General features: G+C 41.2%; 1 protein-coding gene and 1 non-coding gene across 3 annotated transcripts in view; one reads left to right on the forward strand and one right to left on the reverse strand.

Annotated features, from left to right (window-relative positions):
* Nucleotides 1–21,665, reverse strand: part of ACYP2 (acylphosphatase 2) — a 195,471-nt gene that overhangs the window by 125,771 nt on the left and 48,035 nt on the right. The window contains exon 4 of one of the 2 annotated variants that reach the window (XM_015112366.3): nt 20,280–20,363. The exons of the other annotated variant lie outside the window; for it this stretch is intronic. Within the exon in view, the coding sequence (XP_014967852.1) occupies nt 20,303–20,363 (61 nt within the window). The 3' untranslated portion in view covers nt 20,280–20,302. Of the gene's footprint in view, nt 1–20,279; nt 20,364–21,665 lie in introns of those variants that run through there. 2 annotated transcript variants of the gene reach the window in all.
* On the forward strand, nt 21,471–21,534 carry LOC114671999 (U7 small nuclear RNA). The gene has a single exon (XR_003722201.1). It is a non-coding gene; the product is annotated as a U7 small nuclear RNA (small nuclear RNA).

Consider the following 21,665-nt stretch of genomic DNA (forward strand, 5'->3'; position numbering starts at 1 on the left):
AGGGGGTCACGGGAACCTCCACTGGAACCCAGCCAGTTTGGTCAGAAGTTCCAGAGGCTCAGACTTGCTACTGATTTCTGGGGCTTAAGAGGGAACCTTGGGGACTGAGCCTCCAACCTGTGGGATCTTGTCAGAGGCATTTGAACTAGAAAAACTCCATCTTGAATAGGAGCTAGGTAAAATAAGGTTGAAACCTACTGGGCTGCATTCCCAGACAGTTAAGACATTCTAAGTCACAGGATGAGACAGGAGGTCAGCACAAGATACAGGTCATAAAGACCTCGCTGATAAAACAGGTTGCAGTCAAGAAGTCGGCCAAAACCCACCAAAACCAAGATGGTGATGAGAGTGACCTCTGGTCATCCTCATTGCTGCACTCCCACCAGCACCATGACAGTTTACAAATGCCATGGCAACATCAGGAAGTTACCCGATATGGTCTAAAAAGGGGAGGCATGAATAATCCACCCCTTGTTTAGCATATCAAGAAATAATCATAAGAAAAATGGGCAACAGTAGCCATTCTTTTATTCCTTTCCTTTCCTAATAAGCTTGCTTTCACTTTACTCTGTGGACTTGCCCTGAATTCTTTCCAAGAACCCTCTCTGAGGGTCTGGATCAGGACCGCTTTCCGGTAACCATCAGATGCTATCTCCAAGTAGATAGTGTCAGAATTTAATTGGAGGATACCCAGTTGGTATCTGTCACAAAACTAACTGCTTGCTTGTTGGTGGAGAGACGCTCCTCCCCCAGCCACCCACCCACCCCTCACACCACTTACACTTGGTCACAGGTCTGCATTGATTGTTGTTGAGTGAGAGAAATTTAGAAAGCACTTTGAGTTTTTTTTCAAAAAAACTTCATTTTTTTTCAAATAGACCCTAGAGAGCTTCCTCACCCTTTCCACCATGTGAGGACACAGCAAGAAGACAGCTGTCTACAAACCAAGAAGGAAGCTCCCACAGGACGCTGAGTCTGCCGGCACCTTGATCTTGGACATCCCAGCCTCCAGATCCATGAGAAATAAATTTTTGTTGTTTACAAGTCACCCAGTCTATGGTATTTTGTTATAGTAGCTTGAATGGACTAAGACAAGATCTCACAAAGGGTCACTGAATAATGAAGAGAACTTGCAGCCCAGAATTGAAAAGTTCATGGTTACTTTGTTCCAGTCTTATTCTCTTTCCTTAAAACCCTACTCTTAGTGTTTTCAATTATGGTGCTATTTTTACTCAAGTTACATGGTGATCAAACTGTATTCTCTTTCAAATCCTTCCCACTAAATGCTTTGTATTTTTCCTGGAATTGCAAGTACACAAGGAATATAAAAGGGCCACCAAGCCTATTATCCAATATCCGCACAAAGTCTGGCCCAGAAAACATAAAAGATGTTAGATTCAAGTAAAAGTACTGTTTACACCAGTTTGTTTAGCTGTTTTAATGAAGACCCTGAACTGGGGATCTTAATGTGGTGGGACTGGGGCACAGCCTTGCTTTCTTCTGTGGTAGCTACACAGTATAGCCAGCCCAATCATCTTGAAAATACATTTCTTTAGTCACTATAAACACTGCACAAAAGAAATCAGGTGGATTAGAACAAATCTCTTACCACTACTGAATAAACAACTCAAGGTTCATGGTCTAGCCATAACCGTCATTTAAAAATGTGTTTATTGGAAGTTTTTAATGGCATAATAAATGTTTTGATATATTGTGATAAAAATCAATATAAAAAGTGTACATATACAATAGGGAATTAAAGAAATCCTTGTAAGTCTACATGATGAAATTATACATGACCAATAAAAATCATGTTTTAGAAGAAACATTAAGAAGTAGGAGGCTCAATACTAGCCTGGCCAACATAATGAAACCCTGTCTCTAGCAAAAATATAAAAAATAGCCAGGTGTGGTGGCACGCACCTTTAATCCCAGCTACACTGGAGGCTAAGGCAGGAGAATTGCTTGAATCTGGGAGGCAGAGGTTACAGTGAGCCGAGATGGTGCCACTGCATTCCAGCCGGGGCAACAGGGTGAGACTGTGTCTCAAAAAGAAAAAAAAAAAAAAAAGTAGGAGGCCAGGCGCAGTGGCTCATGCCTGTAATCCCAGCACTCTGGGAGGCCGAGGAGGGCAGATCATCTGAGGTTGGGAGTTCAAGACCAGCATGGCCAACATGGTGAAACTCCATCTCTACTAAAAATACAAAAAATTAGCCAGGCATGGTGGCGCATGCCTGTAGTCCCAGCTACTTGGGAGGCTGAGACACAAGCATCGCTTGAACCTGGGAGGCGGAGGTTGCAGTGAGCCGAGATCCTGCCACTACATTCCAGCCTGGGGTACAAGAGCAAGACTCTGTTTCAAAAATAAATAAATAAATAAAATAGGGAAATGCTTTCAGTTCATCTGTGTATCAGTCCTGGTCCTGCTAGGAAAGTGATGACATACTCAAACAGAGTGATTGAGAAGAGTGACGAATTGCAAAGGTGTGGGCAGGGATAAGAAACCAGGGAGAGCTGAAGAAGCACCCCAGGGCTGGCAGCACTGGGGATTTCTTTCCATTCCTAGGCATGAAAGGGCCAGAGGAAGTAACTACCAGCAAAACACAATAAAACTTGTAGCTCTAGGAGAAGACCTCACACCACGAGCTGTGGACTTAGCAGAAGGATGATGCCTCTTCCAACACACAGCCTGGTGACAAGCGATATCCCAGGCTCTGTCCTCCCACCGTCTGATCTCCTATCAGTGCCTTCCACTGGCAGCATTCGACTGGAAGGCAGAGGGCAAAGGAGCTCAGTAATGTAGCCCATCGTGGTCAGCCTCCCAGAACACAGGTGGATGGAAGGCGGTGGAATGTGTCTGGCAAGGCAAATGGAGACTACCCAGCAAAATATTTAGTGAAAAACAAAGTATTAAAATCCCAAATCTCTAAATCTATATGTGTCATAGGTCAGGTTCCCTAGCACACAGATTGAGATTTGCATGTGGGTTTGTTGTGAAGCACCCTTGGGAACAGTGCCTGTGAGAGGAGAGGGAGGCTGGATTGACAGAGGGAGAAGTGAACTGTAATGCGGTTGCAACAGAGACCTTGGCCATTTCTACATCGAGTTCTAGAGCTAAGATGGCCCTTCAGAGTTGTCCAAACTGAAGCAAGAAGACTGGACTTTGGTACCCTCTCAACAACAGATTCTTGGATGCAGGCTGCCCCCGTGAGGCCAAGGTCAATTCCTGGACGGACCCATTAGCAGCTAATGCTCCAGGCATTGAGCAACTGAGCAAGTCATCGTGAAGGTAGAGGTGGGGATGAGGCTGAGGGAAGCATGCTACAACATCCACTAAGATGTCAGTTAATACATGACTGACTCTGGGTGATAGAATTACACCTAAGATTTTTCCTGCCTTAACATAAATAACTTTCTGTTGTTCCAAGTGTTCTAAAACAAGTATTATATTAGAATACAGAACAATTCAGATGTTACAACAGAGACTTAAATAGTGTATTCCTCTGTCCTGCAAAAGTTCAGACAGCAGTCCACAGCTGGCATGACAGCTCAACCACCACCAGGGACACTTGGTCCTTCTATCTGGTCGCTCTGCCACCTTCAATGTATGGCTTCCATCTCACGGTTCAAGATGGCTGCTCCAATTCCTGTCTTCACATTTCAGCAGGAAAGGGGAAAGAAAACAGTGGTGGGCACACCCTTGCCCTTTAAGGGCATAACCCAGACACTGAATGCATTATTTTCATTGACATCTCATTGGTGGCCATACAAGCTTCAAAGAGGCTAAGAAATATGGTCCTTATGCTAGGGGGATGTCTTGGTCGGTTTGGGCTACTAAACAAAATACCTTAGACTGGGTAATTTACAAACAACAGAAACTTATTGCTCACAATTCTGCAGCCAGGAATACCAAGATTGACGCACCAATAGATTCAGTGCCTGATAAGGGCCTGTTCCTCACGGACGGTGCCTTCTATGTATCCTCACATGGTAAAGGGGGTGCGAGAGCCCTCCAAGGCCTATTATAAGGGTGCTAACCCCATTTGTGAGAGCTCTGCCCTTGGGACCTGATCATCTACCAAAAGGCCCCACTTCCTAATACCATCACATTGGGGACTAGATTTCAACATATGATTTTGGAGGCACATAAACATTCAGACCATAGCAGGGACCATGTATACAAGCTTAAGTTCAGGGCTTCTATGACTAAATAAAGAAGGGAACAGTTGCACGTTGGGAAATAACTGGCAGTTTCTACCACAATATGTATTAGTTTGACAATCAGTAAATTTACAGTAAAAAAGCAAAAACAGACCAGGCACGGTGACTCATGCCTATAATCCCAGCACTTTGGGAGGCCAAGGCGGGCAGATTACCTGAGGTCAGGATTTCAAGACCAGCCTGGCCAACATGGTGAAACCCCATCTCTACTAAAAACACAAAAATTAGCTGGGCATGGTGGCACACACCTGTAATCCCAGCTACTCAGGAGGCTGAGGCAGGAGAATTGCTTGAGCCCGGGAGGCAGAGGTTGCAGCGAGCTGAGATCGTGCCACTACACTCCAGCCTGGCTGACAGAGCGAGACTCTGTCTCAAAAGCAAACAAACAAACAGGCAAACAAAAAACACAGTTGTTTGCTAATCTGTATACTCCCAGCAGGCTTAGAAAAAACTATTCTTTTTCCTTGTAATTCCTAATGGGATGCAGATGTGAGAGATCTATCCCCTTGTGTATACATTCCATAGAATGGTGTAAGGACCAAAGTCAGGGCAAAGGCTACTGCTACAATGTCTAGTAATACTGCAGTTTAATCAGTGTGATATTAAGTAGTTGCCAGTTGGTTCAACATTTAATGCTCAGATGGTCAGGTAATTTGCTGTCAAGAATCATAGTCCACGGGGGTCAGCTAACATTATATTTAAAAAGCCACATTCCAGAGGCAGCTTCTATAAATCCTTCTGCTTTGCTAATTGGCATGCTATCTTATCAAAAATAGATTTTTCTTGACTTATTAATTAGCATAATAAATGTTCGAAATGGATTATCACTAGTGAAATTAAAAGTATTCAAAATATGTGGATTACACTGGCCGCAGTGGCTCATGCCTGTAATCCCAGCACTTTGAGAGGCCAAGACAGGCAGATCACTTGAGGTTAGGAGTTCAAGACTAGCCTGGCCAACATGGTGAAACCCTGTCTCTACTAAAAAATTAGCCAAGTATGGTGGTCGGCGCCTGTATCCCCAGCTACTCAGGAGGCTGAGGCAGGAGAATGGTCTGAACCAGGAGACGTAGGTTGCAGTGAGCCAAGATCCCACCACTGCACTCCAGGCTGGGTGACAGAGCAAGACTCCATCTCAAAAAAAAAAAAAAAAGTGGATTGGCTCCAAAGACTTAGAAACACTCACCAATCCTTTCACAAACATGGTATAAGAAGCCAGAGATGCTTATAACATGTACCATAAGGGATAACATCAGAAGGTGCATACTCTAACTGGTCCCATAACCAGCTATTGGTTTCAAAGAAGTTCTGACTAGATGATCTTTCTTGCTCCTAGAATGTCATGTCTACCTTCAATGAGTTTTGCATATAACATAAATACTATAGTTTGAATGTGTCCCTTCCCAGATTCAGGTGTTGAAATCTAATGGCTAATGTGATGGCATTAAGAGGTGGGGGCTTTAAAATGTGATTAAGCCATGAGGGCTCCTCTTTCATGAGTGAGATTAAGGCCCTTATAAAAGAGGCTTCTTGCAGAGTTCAGAGCTCTTGCTCCTTCTACCTTCTTCCTGTGAGGACACAGCACTCCTCCCCTCCAGAGGAGGCAGCAACAAGGTATACCTTGGAAACAGAGAGCAGCCCTCATCAGACATTGGACCTGCCAACACCTTGATCTTGGACTCTCCAGCTTCTAGAATTGTAAGAAAATTAATTTTTGTTCTTTAAAAATTACTCCATCTCAAGTATTTTGTTGGAGCAGCACAAATAAATTAAGACATCCAGAGCACTGGGACTCCACTGCTCTGGAGAAAGTTTGAATGAACTTCTTTGGGCCACTTGCTAATCAATGCTTGATTAATAAATGTTTTTATAGCAATGGGGAAAGGACTCCCTATTCAATAAGTGTTGCTGAGATAACTCACTAACCATATGCTGAAGACTGAAACTGGACCTCCTCCTTACACCACACACAAAAATCAACTCAAGATGGCTTAAAGACTTACTTCTGAAACCTAAAACTCTAAAAGCCCTTGAAGAAAACCTAGGAAATACCATTCGAGATACAGGCCCTGGCAAAGACGTTATGACAAAAACGCCAAAAGCAATTGCAACCCAACCAAAAATTGACAAATAGGACCTAATTAAACTAAAGTGCTTCCACACAGCAAAAGAAACTATCAACAGAGTAAACAGTTCACAGAATGGGAGAAACTATTTTCAAACTGTGCATCTCACAAAAGTCTAACATCCAGAATCTATAAGGAATTTAAATTATTATTTACTGATGCCATTAAAAAGTGGGCAAAGTTCATCAACCAATGAGCGGATAAAGAAAATGTGGTATAGATACACCATGGAATACTACTCAGCCATGAAATGAAATAATGGCCTTCACAGCAACTTGGACGGTGCTGGAGACCATTATTGTAAATGAAGTAACTCAAGAATGGAAAACCAAATACTGTATGTTCTCATTTATAAGGAAGAGCTAAGCTATGAGGATGCAAAGGCATAAGAATTATATAATGGGCTTTGGGGACTCAGGGGGAAGCCCTGGAGCGGGGTGGGGAATAAAAGACTACATATTGGGCACAGTGTATACTCCTCAAGTGATATGTGCACCAAAATCTCAGAAATCACCACTGAAGAACTTATCCATGTAACCAAAAACCACCTGTATCCTCAAAAACTATTTAAAAATTTTTCTAAGTAGGCAAAGGACATGAACAGACACTACTCAAAAGAAGACACATACACACCCAATAAGCACATGAAAAAATGTTCAACATCACTAATCATTAAAGAAATGCAAATCGCCCGGTGCCGTGGCTCACGCCTTTAATCCAGCACTTTGGGAGGCTGAGGCGGGCGGATCATGAGGTCAGGCGATCGAGACCATCCTGGCTAACACGATGAAACCCCGTCTCTACTAAAAATACAGAATATTAGCCGGGCGTGGTGGCGGGCACCTGTAGTCCCAGCTACTCGGGAGGCTGAGGCAGGAGAACGGCTGAACCCGGCAGGCGGAGCTTGCAGTGAGCCGAGATCGCACCACCGCACTGCAGCCTGGGCGACAGAGCGAGACTCAGTCTCAAAAAATAAATAAATAAATAAAAAGAAATGCAAATCAAAACCACAATGAGATACCACCTCATACCACTCTGAATGACTATTAAAAAGTCAAAAAATAACAGATGATGGTGAGGTTACAGAGAAAAGGGAATCCTTATATACTGCTGGTGGGAGTGTAAATTAGTTCAGCCACTGTGGAAAGCAGTTTGGAGATTTCTCAAATAACTTACATAGAACTACCATTTGATCCAGCAATCCCATTATTGGGTACATACCCAAAGGAATATCAATCTTTCTAACACAAAGACACATAAAGATGTATGTTCATTGCAGCACCATTCACAATAACAAAGACATGGAATCAGCCTAAATGCCTATCCACGGTAGACTGGATAAAGTAAATGTGGTACATATATACCAGGGAATACAAAGCCATAAAAAAGAATGAGATAAAGTCCTCTGCAGCAACATGGATGGAGTTGGAAGCCATTTTCCTAAACAAACTAATGCAGGAACAGAAAACCAAACCCTTCATGTCCTCACTTGTAAGTGGGAGCTAAACATTGAGGACACATGGACACAAAGAAAGGAACAACAGACACTGGGGCCTACTTCAAGATGCAAAGTGGGAGGAAGGTGAGGATCAATAAACTACCTATTGGGTACTATGTTTATTACCTGGGTGACAAAATCTTATGTACACCAAACCCCCACGATATGCAATTTATCTCTAGAACCCCCCCCTCCCCCCGCCAATGTATCCCTGAAACTAACAGGTTTGTTTTTGTTTTTGCTTTTTTTGAGACGGAGTCTTGCTCTGTCGCCCAGGCTGGAGTGCAGTGGCCGGATCTCAGCTCACTGCAAGCTCCACCTCCCGGGTTCGTGCCATTCTCCTGCCTCAGCCTCCCGAGTAGCTGGGACTACAGGTGCCCGCCACCTCGCCCGGCTAGTTTTTTGTATTTTTTTAGTAGAGACGGGGTTTCATCGTGTTAGCCAGGATGATCTCGATCTCCTGACCTCGTGATCCGCCCAACTTGGTCTCCTAAAGTGCTGGGATTACAGGCACTAACAGTTTTTTGTTTTTTTTTTTTAAATACAAAAAATAAAGCTTGTATGTGTGACTGAGTTTTGCCTGAATCTTGTTTTTATTATTACCTGGTAGCTGGTTTGTGAGAGAGTAGCTAAACACGCTCCCTCAAACCTTGATTGTTATTCTTACTCCTCAAAAAGAACCTGAGTTATGCATGCCAAATTGGTTTAGTCTCAATTTGCAACACACACACTCTGCTAACCAGGCCAAATCCGGGGGATATCAAAAGAGAAGATATGATTCTTATCTTTCCAGAATAATCTATTTATTCAGAATTAGTTTAGGGGAATATTTTACTATTCCACTTTTGGGAATAAATACATTAATTTCTTCATGGTAAAATTCCTACCTTTCACTCTATCAATTCGTTCATTATAATAAACTTGCAGTAAGTGCCAGAAAATCGATGTTCTTCAACAAGGTCAATAGCCTACAACCCACAGACTAAATCTGCCTTTCATCTTTTCTATAACCCACAAGCTAAGAATGGTTTTCACATATTTAAATGATTAGAAAATAATAATATTCACGACACGGGAAAATTATGTGAAATTCATATTTCAGCATCCATTAATAAAGTTTTTTTGGGACACAGTTTCATCCATTTGTTTACATAGGTCTTTGGCTGCACTGGTGCTATAGTGGCAGAGCTGAGTTTGCAACAGAGAATGTTTGGCCCCCGAAACCTGAACTATTTGCTATCTGATCCCTCACATAGAAAAAAGTCTGCTGGCCCTTTTCTTGATGATGGCGATATACCACTGAACAAGCCAGCATATAGGCTCAATTCTTATGGGGCTTAGAATCCTGCGGGAGGCAGATGATAAACAAATAGATGTGAAAATATCCAACAACAGTAAGTGCTATGGTGAAAATAAGAATGAAGTGATAGGGACACCAGCAATGTCCTTTCTAGGGATGTGATATTTCAGCTAAGACCTGAATGATGAGAAGGAGGCTACCATGTAAAGATAGGTAAAATGTTCCAAATGAAGTCCCTCAGGGAACTCCTGAAGCTTAGAGTGTAGGGAAGCAAGAAGGTGGGAAATGGGGTGACTGACAGAAGAATATGCTTACTCTTCATTCCTCTATAGATTGTCAGACACAGTAACAAATCTTTCTGGAACTTGGCAAAAGCCATGGAAGAGTTATTAATAACCACTTGGTCAGTGTAAACGACACAGCATCAGAAGGGAAGAGGCTGAGAGATTGCACCATTTCTCTCAGTTCATACCCTAGAAGAAGTAGCAATTAATCTGCAAAATTCCTTTCTATCTCCCCACTTTTCCTCTTCAAAGTATCTGAGAAAAGATGTAACTGAGTGGAAATCAGTTTGGTAACTTGTAACCCTTGCACAATGCAAGGTCCATGAGCTATGCTCTTGGCATAGGAGGGAGCTAAGAGATTAGTGAGGTCCGTTCCAAGATGGCCAAAGCTCCTGTCTGCAGCTCCCAGCATAATCAACACAGAAGACGGATGATTTCTGCATTTCCAACTGAGGTACCTGGTTCATCTCATTAGGAATGGTTGGACAGCCCATAGAGGGTGAGCCACAGCAGGGCAGGGAGTTGCCTCACCCGGGAAGTGCAAGGGATAGGGGGATTTCCCTTTCCTAGCCACGAGAAGCTGTGACAGACTGTAACTGGAAAAATGGGACACTCCTGCCCAAATACCATGCTTTTCTCATGGTCTTAGCAACCAGCAGACCAGGGGATTCTCTCCCATGCCTGGTTTCGCAGGTCCCACGCCCACAGAGCCATACTCACTGCTAGTGTAGCAGTCTGAGATCGACCTGTGAGGCTGCAGCCTGGCACAGGGAGGGGCGTCCACCATTGCTGAGGCTTGAGTAGGTAAACAAAGTGGCCGGGAAGCTCAAACTGGGCGGAGCCCACTGCAGCTCAGCAAGGCCTACTGCCTCCACAGAGCCTACCTTTGTGGGCAGGGTATAGCTGAACAAAAGGCAGCAGAAACTTCTGCAGACTTAAACGTCCCTGTCTGACAGCTCTGAAGAAAGCAGTGGTTCTCCCAGCACCGCGTTTGAGCTCTGAGAATAGACTGCCTCCCCAAGTGGGTCCCTGACCCCCATGTAGCCTAACTAGGAGACACCTCCCAGTAGGGGCCAACAGACACCTCATACAGGCAGGTGCCCCTTCAGAGGAAGGACCAGGCAGCAACATTTGCTGTTTTGCAGCCTCCACTGGTGATACCCAGGCAAACAGGGTCTGTAGTGGATCTCCAGCAAACTCCAACAGACCTGCAGCTGAGGGATCTGACTGTTAGAAGGAAAACTAACAAGCAGAAAGGAATAGCATCAACATCAACAAAAAGGACATCCACACCAAAACCCCATCTGTAGGTCACCAACATTAAAGACCAAAGGTAGATAAAACCACAAAGATGGGAAGAAACTAGAGGAGAAAAGCTGAAAATTCTAAAAACCAGAGCGTCTCTTCTCCTCCAAAGGATCGCGCTTCCTCGCCAGCAATGGAACAAAGCTGGACAGACAATGACTTTGACAATTTGACAGAAGTAGGCTTCAGAAGGTTGGTAATAACAAACTTCTTCGAGCTAAAGGAGTATGTTCTAACCCATCACAAGGAAGCTAAAAACCTGGGGAAAAGGTTAGACAAATGGCTAACTAGAATAAACAGTGTAGAGAAGACCTTAAATGACCTGATGGGGCTGAAAACCATAGCACGAGAACTACATGATGCATGCACAAGCTTCAATAGCCAATTCAATCAAGTGGAAGAAAGGTCATCGTGATTTAAGATCAAATTAATGAAATAAAGCGAGGAGACAAGATTAGAGAAAAAAGAGTAAAAAGAAACAAAGCCTCCAAGAAATGTGAGACTATGTGAAAAGACCAAATCTACATTTTATTGGTGTACCTGAAAGTGACGGGGAGAATGGAACCAAGCTGGAAAACACTCTTCAGGATATTAACCAGGAGAACTCCCCAAACCTAGCAAGGCAGGCCAATACTCAAATTTAGGAAACACAGAGAACACCACAAAGATACTTCTTGAGAAGAGCAACCCCAAGACACCTAATTACCAGATTCACCAAGGTTGAAATAAAGGAAAAATGTTAAGGGCAGCCAGAGAGAAAGGTCAGGTTACCCACAAAGGGAAGCCCATCAGACTAACAGCAAATCTCTTGGCAGAAACACTACAAGCCAGAAGAGATTGGGGGCCAACATTCAACATTCTTAAAGAAAAGAATTCTCAACCCAGAATTTCATATCCAGCCAAACTAAGCTTCATAAGTAAAGGAGAAATAAAATCCTTTACAGACAAGCAAATACTGAGAGATTTTGTCATCACCAGGCCTGCCCTACAACAGCTCCTGAAGGAAGCACTAAACATGGAAAGGAACAACTGGTACCAGCCACTGTAGAAACAAGCCAAATTGTAGAAACCATCAATGCTATGAACTAGCTAACATCATAAAAACAGGATCAAATTCACACATAACGATATTAACATTAAATGCAAATGGTCTAAATGCCCCAATTAAAAGTCACAGACTGGCAAATTGGATAAAGGGTCAAGACCCACAAGTGTGCTGTATTCAGAATAGCCATCTCACATGCAGAGACACACATAGGCTCAAAACAAAGGGATGGAGGAAGATCTACCAAGCAAATGGAAAGCAAAAAAAAAAGCAGGGGTTGCAATCCTAGTCTCTGATAAAACAGACTTTAAGCCATCAAAGATCAAAAGAGACAAAGAAGGCCATTACATAATGGTAAAGGGATCAATTCAACAGGAAGAGCTAACTATCCTAAATATATATGCACCCAATACAGGAGCACCCAGATTCATAAAGCAAGTCCTTAGAGACCTACAAAGAGACTTAGACTCCCACACAATAATAATGGTAGACTTTAACACACCACTGTCAACATTAGATAGATCAACGAGACAGTAAGTTAACAAGGATATCCAGGAATTGAACTCAGCTCTGCACCAAGTGGACCTAACAGACATCTACAGAACTCTCCACCCCAAATCAACAGAATATACATTCTTCTCAGCACCACATCGCACTTATTCCAAAACTAACCACATAGTTGGAAGTAAAGCACTCCTCAGCAAATGTAAAAGAACAGAAATTATAACAAACTGCCTCTCAGACCACAGTGCAATCAAACTAGAACTCAGGATTAAGAAACTCACTCAACACTGCTCAACTATATGGAAACTGAACAACCTGCTCCTGAATGACTACTGGGGACATAATGAAATGAAGGCAGAAATAAAGAAGTTCTTTGAAACCAATGAGAACAAAGACACAATGTACCAGAATCTCTGGGACACATTTAAAGCAGTGCGTAGAGGGAAATTTATAGCACTAAATGCCCACAAGAGAAAGCAGGAGAGATCTAAAATTGACATCTTAACATCACAATTGAAAGAACTAGACAAGCAAGAGCAAACAAATTCAAAAACTAGCAGAAGGCAAGAAATAACTAAGATTAGAGCAGAACCAAAGGAGATAGAGACACAAAAAAGCCTTCAAACATCAATGAATCCAGGAGCTGGTTTTTTTGAAAAGATCAACAAAATTGATAGACTGCTAGCAAGACAAATAAAGAAAAAAATAGAGAAGAATCAAACAGATGCAATAAAAAAGGATAAAGGGGATATCACCACCGATCCCACAGAAATACAAACTACCATCAGAGAATACTACAAACACTTCTATGCAAATAAACTAGAAAATCTAGAAGAAATGGATAAATTCCTGGACACATACACCCTCCCAAGACTAAACCAGGAAGAAGTTGAATCCCTGAATAGATCAGTAACAGGCTCTGAAATTGAGGCAATAATTAATAGCCTACCAACCAACAAAAGTCCAGGACCAGATGGATTCACAGCCAAATTTGACCAGAATTCAAAGAGGAGCTGGTACCGTTCCTTCTGAAACTATTCCAATCAATAGAAAAAGAGAGAATCCTCCCTAACTCATTTTATGAGGCCAGCATAATTCTGATACCAAAGCCTGGCAGACACACAACAAAAAATGAGAATTTTAGACCAATATCCCTGATGAACATGGATGCAAAAATCCTCAATAAAATACTGGCAAACCAAATCCAGCAGCACATCAAAAACCTTATCCACCACAATCAAGTGGGCTTCATCCCTGGGATGCAAGGCTAGTTCAACATATGCAAATCAATAAACGTAATCCATCACATAAACAGAACCAAAGACAAAAACCACATGATTATCTCAATAGATGCAGAAAAGGCCTTTGACAAAATTCAACAGCCCTTCATGCTAAAAACTTTCAATAAACTTGGTATTGATGGAACGTATCTCAAAATAATAAGAGCTATTTATAACAAACCCACAGCCAATATCATACTGAATGGGCGAAAACTGGAAGCACTCCCTTTGAAAATCAGCACAAGACAGGGATGCCCACTCTCACCACTCCTATTCAACATAGTGGCGGAAGTTCTGGCCAGGGCAATCAGGCAAGAGAAAGAAATAAAAGGTATCCAATTAGGAAGAGGAAATCAAACTGTCCCTGTTTGCAGATGACATGATTGTATATTTAGAAAACCCCATCATCTCAGCCCAAAATCTCCTTAAGCTGATAAGCAACTTCAGCAAAGTCTTAGGACACAAAATCAATGTGCAAAAATCACAAGCATTCTTATACACCAGTAACAGACAAACAGCCAAATCATGAGTCAACTCCCATTCGCGATTACTACAAAGAGAATAAAATACCTAGGAATCCAACTTACAAAGGATGTGAAGGACCTCTTCAAGGAGAACTACAAACTACCGCTCAACAAAATGGAAGAGGACACAAACAAATGGAAGAACATTCCATGCTCATGGATAGGAAGAATCAGTATTGTGAAAATGACCATACTGCCCAAGGTAATTTATAGATTCAATGTCATCTTCATCAAGCTACCAATGACTTTCTTCAAAGTATTGGAAAAAACTACTTTAAAGTTCATATGAAACCAAAAAAGAGCCTGCATTGCCAAGACAATCCTAAGCAAAAAGAACAAAGTTGGAGGCATCATGCTACCCGACTTCAAACTATACTACAAGGCTACAGTAACCAAAACAGCATGGTACTGGTACCAAAACAGAGATATAGACCAATGGAACAGAACAGAGTCCTCAGAAATAACACATCTACAACCATCTGATGTTTGACAAACCTGACAAAAACAAGAAATGGGGAAAGCATTCCCTATTTAATAAATGATGCTGGGAAAACTGGCTAGCCATAGGTAGAAAGCTGAAACTGGATCCCTTCCTTACACCTCAGACAAAAATTAATTTAAGATGGATTAAAGATTTAAATGTTAGACCTAAAACGATAAAAACCCTAGAAGAAAACCTAGGCAATACCATTCAGGACATAGGCATGGGCAAAGACTTGATGACTAAAACACCAAAAGCAATGGCAACAAAAGCCAAAATAGACAAATGGGATCTAATTAAACTAAAGAGCTTCTGCACAGCAAAAGAAACTACCATCAGAGTGAACAGACAACCTACAGAATGGGAGAAAATTTTTGCAATCTACCCATCTGACAAAGGGCCAATATCTGGAATCTACAAATAACTTAAACAAATTTACAAGAAAAAAAACAAACAACCCCATCAAAAAGTGGGTGAAGGATATAAACAGACACTTCTCAAAAGAAGACATTTATGCAGCCAACAGATACATGAAAAAATGATCATCACTGGTCATCACAGAAACGCAAATCAAAACCACAATGAGATACCATCTCACAACCAGTTAGAATGGCAATCATTAAAAAGTCAGGAAACAACAGGTGCTGGAGAGAATGTGGAGAAATAGGAACACTTTTACATTGTTGTTGGGAGTGTAAATTAGTTCAATCATTGTGGAAGACAGTGTGGCGGCTCCTCAAGGACCTAGAAGTAGAAATACCATTTGACCCAGCTATCCCATTACTGGGTATATACCCAAAGGATTATAAAACATGCTACCATAAAGACACATGCACACGTATGTTTACTGCAGCACTATTCACAATAGCAAAGACTTGGAACCAACCCAAATATCCATCAATGATAGACTGGATTAAGAAAATGTGGCACATATACACCATGGAATACTATGCAGCCATAAAAAAGGATGCATTCCTGTCCTTTGCAGGGACATAGATGAAACTGGAAACCATTATTCCCAGCAAACTATCACAAGGACAGAAAACCGAACACCGCATGTTCTCACTCATAGGTGGGAACTGAACAGCAAGAACACGTGGACACAGGGCAGGGAACATCGCACACTGGGGCCTGTCAGTGGGTGGGGGGCTGGGGGAAGGATAGCACTTGGAGAAATACCTAATGTAAATGACAAATTGATGGGTGCAGCAAACCAACATGGCACATGTATACCTATGTAACAAACCTGCATATTGTGCACATGTACCCGAGAACTTATTAAATACAAGAAAAAAGAGATTAGTAAAGTTCAATTTATTCTACTCATCTACATACTGCTCCCACTCCAGATGTGGAAGCTAAATTTGTCTCCACACCCTTCACTGTCATAGGTTACACACATTGCTGTGAAAAATCAGTCAGCATGATTGACATTTCATCAATTTTGATGAATCAGGGAAAAGGAGGAAATTCAACCAAGGCCAACACTTCAGTTGGTACAAATGTGTTCATAAACAAAGCACATGATCATATGAAACATCTTTAATTTTAAAAGCTTTGCCTCAAGTAACTGACTTTTGTCTCTTAGCAAGCAAATACATATATATATACACACACACACATACACACACACATGTGTATATTTATATACATATTTTTTAATGACCATGGTTAGAGGGAATATAATTTTTATTTTTCTAGAGAAAGGGTCTCACTCTGTTACCCAGGCTGAAGTGCAGTGGTACAATCATAGCTCACTGCAGCCTCAAACTCCTGGGTTCAAGGGATCCTTCCTGTCTCAGCCTCCTGAGTAGCTGGGACTACAGACACATCCCATCATCCTTGGGTAATTGTATTTTTTATTTTTGTAGAGATGGGGTCTCCCTATGGTGACTAGGCTGATCTTGAACTCCTGGGCTCAAGTGATCCTCCTCCCTCAACCTCCCAAAGTGGTAGGATTACAGGTGTGAATTGCCACACCCAACCCAAGAATATCAATTTTTAAAACCAACATTCCAATTAGTACAGGGAAAGAAAACTGCACCTTTTTAAAGAAAAGCCCCTTAGAGAGGAGAAAGAACTGTAATTAGAAAGGTATTAAGAACTAAAAAGCCGTTTTTAACTTGTTTCCTAAGAAACCAAAAAATAGAACTGACAAGTACAACTTCCAAAGAAGCTTAGATTTACTTACTCTATTATTAAAATTTCCAGTTCAAAATTTTTTAGAATTACTAATGAAAGGGGTGAAAAAAGCTCTTACAGGAAAAAAACTAAGTTCCTCCAGTTAAATGCTTCTACTAGTGAAAATTGACCTTCATGAGCAAAGAAAACAACAGAGTTGCTCTCAAACAGGTTAATAATATATTTAGCAACCAACACCACATTGTGATTCTTATACAACCACAAATGACACAAGATAGTCTCCTAAATTTGTGGACTTAACTTTTTGGCATAACATAGCTTTTTGGCAGATAAATTTGCTTAATAGAGAAGATGTGCATTTGGCCATCAGGAACTAAAGCTCTTAGTAGATGGGTAACAGCTTGTCCCCTGGTAACATTCCCATATTCCATTTGGTATCTTCGGTATGGGGAGGAAACCTGTGGACTGTATTTCTTTATGTCTGAAGCCCTTCTGAGTAGTTTTATGAGATTAAAATGGTCATATTTGGGGCTGGACAGCAGACACGAAGGAAGGCCAGCATGAACCTTTGGGAATGTGCACTCTGGCTCAAGCACTCCAGCCTCTCCCCTGCTGATCACATATGGGGAGGGGGATGTACAAGGTTAACCTTGAGAGGAGCTCTGGCTCAGAGGTCCCAGCCCAGGATCTGTCACATACACACAGAAGGCAGCCCAAAGAGTATGAAATGCCCAGCCCTGCCCTCCCAATAGTCTTGATAGCCTCCCAGTACAACCAGCCACTCCAGTAAATAAACAAAGTGAGCCCTGGCATTTCCCTGTGATGGACTTGGATGGCGCTGCACCTCACGGGGCAGTGAGGAGGTGATTGTGTCAGGCAGTGGAGAATGACTGAGACCTGCAGCGAGGTCTGCAGGGCACTAAAATCAGATGCTAAGAGACCTTCCTCCCACCTTTGACTCCGTAACTACTTTATTACAGGAGTTCCAGGCCTTCAGATATTAAGGTCCAGAGACCGAAAGTATAAAGCATATCCTCCTTCCTTTTGCCTATCCAAAACCTAATCTTTCCTTTTAAAAATCCCTGTGCTTTATGAAGTCATATTACAATCCCTGCCCACAAGACTTTCCCATCTAGGTGGAGATATGAATATGCTTCCAACCGCCTAAGAGATTGTGTCTATTCTGTGATTAAAAAAAAAAAAAAAAACTATTTAAACAAAAATTTTTGTAACAGGATTTGGAAGTAAAGCTTTTTTTCTATCACCTAGAATTGGCAACCAAGTATCACTAAGTATCACTGAATGCTAAAAGAAGAAATGAACTGGTCAGGCATGGTAGCTCACACCTGTAATCCAAGAACTTTGGGAGGCGGAGGCAGGCAGATGGCTTGAGGCTGGGAGTTTGAGACTAGCCTGGCCAACATGGTGAAATCCCACCTCTACTACTAATACAAAAATTAGCCGGGCATGGTGGCACACACCTGTAATCTCAGCTACTCAAGAGGCTGAGGCAGGAGAATCGTTTCAACTCAAGAGGTGGAGTTTGCAGTGAGCCAAGATCGCGCCACTGCACACCAGCCTGGGTGACAGTGAGAGTGTGTCTCAAAATAAAAAGAAGAAATGAACAACTGGAGCCAGACTGCTCCTAGAGGGCACCTTAGGACACAACTTACATAGTTCTAAAAATATAAAAACTGACTGCTGATGCATTAACCAAAAGTCATATAAAAGCATAATGGGGAAATGAGGGAAGGAAAGAGTAGTGTAAGAGTCACATCTTCATCTACCATAATAGGACATCAATAGATTTGTCTATCACAGTAAAAAGTCACTAGATAATATCTAAAGTTAATGATATAAGAGATACCAGTTATTTTGAAATTAGGAGGAATACTCAAAAAAATCACTAAAACTACTGTTGAAGAGTGGGATGGGATGGGTTAAAGAGGCAGGAGTTGCTGGTTTTTAAATATTTTTAGCACTGTTTGACTCTTAATATGCAGGTATTATTTCATTAATTATTAGAATTATTTAAAAATAAAATTAACTTATAGAAGGCAGTATTTTTCTCTAGGGAAAAAAAAAAAAAAAACACAAATTTCATGGGCCTTTCCTGTGCGGTGTTTGTCAGAAATGTTGTCTAGAGTACATGGATACAGCTGGTAAGTAGTAGCTAGACTTACATCAAATTCCTAGAGGTTGGCCAGGCGAAGTGGATCATGCCTGTAATCCCAGCACTTTGGGAATCCAAGGTGGGAGGGTTGCATGAGGCCAGCCTGGCCAACATAGCAAGACCTCCTCTCTCTTAAAAAAAAAATTCCAGAGGCTGAGGATTGTTTATCACATATTTTGATGTAGGATCCAAATGAAGGTGAGAATGTGTGTATTTATTTCAGTAACATCCATAGATTTGAAATTGAAGCCAAAGGGGGATAGGGAGGCTCTCATGGGTGTACTCCAAGCATGAAAGAAACAAATCAAAATCAGACCTAAGAAAGAGAAACAACACGCCAGGACCCAAGAACGCAAGCCTGCAACTCCAATGGCACTACACATGCTAATTAGCCCTGGAAGATTCACTGCTCAAATTATCTACTGGAGTCATCAGAAAAAGGGCAACCTCTGCTAAATAGCTTCCATCCTGTGGGGGGGAAAAGGAAGCGGTAAGTATAATGTACTTTAGAAAGAATAGCATTCAAAATTATTTAGGCAGAAAAATTCTTCTGTAACACTCCTGATCGGCTCTTTGGGCAGCAAAACCAAGCTTTACAAATCCCAACAGGTTTAAAGGAAAATGATGCCAAAAATAAAGCTTTGGCTTATCTTACCAGTGTTTCACTTCAATTGTCTATTTTATAGGCCATTTAAGTGAAAGCATGGACTAAAAATGTTGACTTTGTCATCCTCAGCTATCCAGGAAATGGCAATACTTAAAATTCTATTTCTAATAGAATTACAATTAATGTGTTATCTATAATACACCCTCTACAGTGCTCCTGTTTTATCATCCATTTTACATTTTCCCAAGAGATACCGTATGTTCATTTTCACTGCTCTCTTTTTAAAATTCATTGAGTTTCTTTAATTAAATGATTACTATTATATCTATTTTAAAATAACTCAGCTGATATATAACAATAATGGCTCTACTATACCTGTCTAAATATTATCCCAGTAATGTATCTGAAATTATATTAGTAACACTTCTCTTGGTAATATCTAATTACTTTTTATGGTTTCTAACTCACCATTCATGTGGCTTTTTTCCTTTATTGGACATTTGGACATAGATTATTTTATTTAATTCCATTTTATTTTATTTTGTTTTGTTTTGAGACTGAGTCTCCTTCTGTGGCCCAGGCTGTACAGCAGTGGTGTGATCTCAGCTCACTACAACTTCTGCCTCCCGGTTCAAGCCATTCTCCTGACTCAGCCTCCCGAGTAGCTGGGATTACAGGCGTGTCCCACCACACCTGGCTGATTTTTTTTTTTTTTCCCCCAATGGAGACGGCGTTTCACCATGTTGGCCAGGCTGGTCTTGAACTCCTGACCTCAAGTGATATGCTCACCTCAACCTTCCAAAGTGCTGGGATTACAGGCGTGAGCCGCTGCGCCTGGCCTGGATATGGCAGATTTGACACCATGGTTTTTGTCTGAAGACAATAGAAAAATGAGTATTTTGACAGAACAGTTTGGAGAAATGTACATCAAAATATAGAAACAATTTTTATAAAAAACCACAGTAATAATTGGGATGGGGAAATGGGATGGAATGAGGCTCTGGGGTGGCACGGAGTCCAAGAACAGGATGAAGATTTCTATCTTTCATATTATGTGGTAATTTTTTTAAATTGGCTTATTATTTAGAACTTATCAAAATATTCCAGACTCAAAACAATTCCATCACAGACTGATAAACAATTAGCCATTCTCTCTGAACCTGTTTAGGTATCTCCTACATAACTCTCTTCCCACTGGATTATTGTTTATGAAAGCCCAAAGTATTTAAATAAAATTATGGATATCATAACATTTCACCCAAATACTTCAGTATACAGCTATAAAAAATAAAGACATTTTCCTACATAACCATGATGATATAACACATAACAAATGTAATACTAATTCCTTAATGTTCTTTCATACCCAAGTCATATTCAAATGCCTCAATAGTTCCTCCCCCAAATGTCTCTTACAGCAAGTTTATCCAAATCAGAAAAAAAATCTGCGTCTATATAATATTTGTGATACAAATATAGAAAAATACTACAACTGTGAAATCTAAATGTGTGTATTACACTATTCCCTGTCTTTTCTCTGGATTTGAGATTTTTTGTAATACAATGTCCAAAAGATTGACACCATTATATCTTTTCAGATATGATTATAAATGTAACAGAGGAGGGTATTGTCTAGACTGTGCTACTGGGCCCTGTCCTGTTCAAAGCTGTCCTCAGTTATTTGGACAATGATATAGACGTGATCCTTATCAAATTTCTCATTTGATGAGCTAGGAGAAATAATGAACATGTTAGATAATTGAATCAAGAGCCAAAAACACTTTGACAAACTAAATATAGCAGACTGCTGAGGAAACGAGTGGCGATACATTGGATGCCTTTTTATGTTCAGTAAGAGCTGGAGGCAAAAGGTCACAGGTCGATAGATGCCGTAATGAGGAAGGGTCCTACGGATTACCAGTAGCTTTGGTGATGGCCAGGTCAAATGGAATTGCCTGAAGCATTTAAAAATAATAATAATAAAGTTACAGCTCTTTCAGAATTTGTCCAGCAGGTTTTCTGGTTTTTACTGGAAAATACCTCACACACAAAAAAAGAACAATTAAAATAAATTTTAAAATAGAGTCCTTTATCAAGAGGGCCTGCTGCCCTCCTGGCCTGTGAGCTACATCTGTCAGCCTTGTGAGATGAGCATTGCCAGCAAACTGAGGTGGC

This window comes from Macaca mulatta, chromosome 13 (assembly GCF_049350105.2).
Source record: "Macaca mulatta isolate MMU2019108-1 chromosome 13, T2T-MMU8v2.0, whole genome shotgun sequence".
NCBI classification, from domain to species: domain Eukaryota; kingdom Metazoa; phylum Chordata; class Mammalia; order Primates; family Cercopithecidae; genus Macaca; species Macaca mulatta.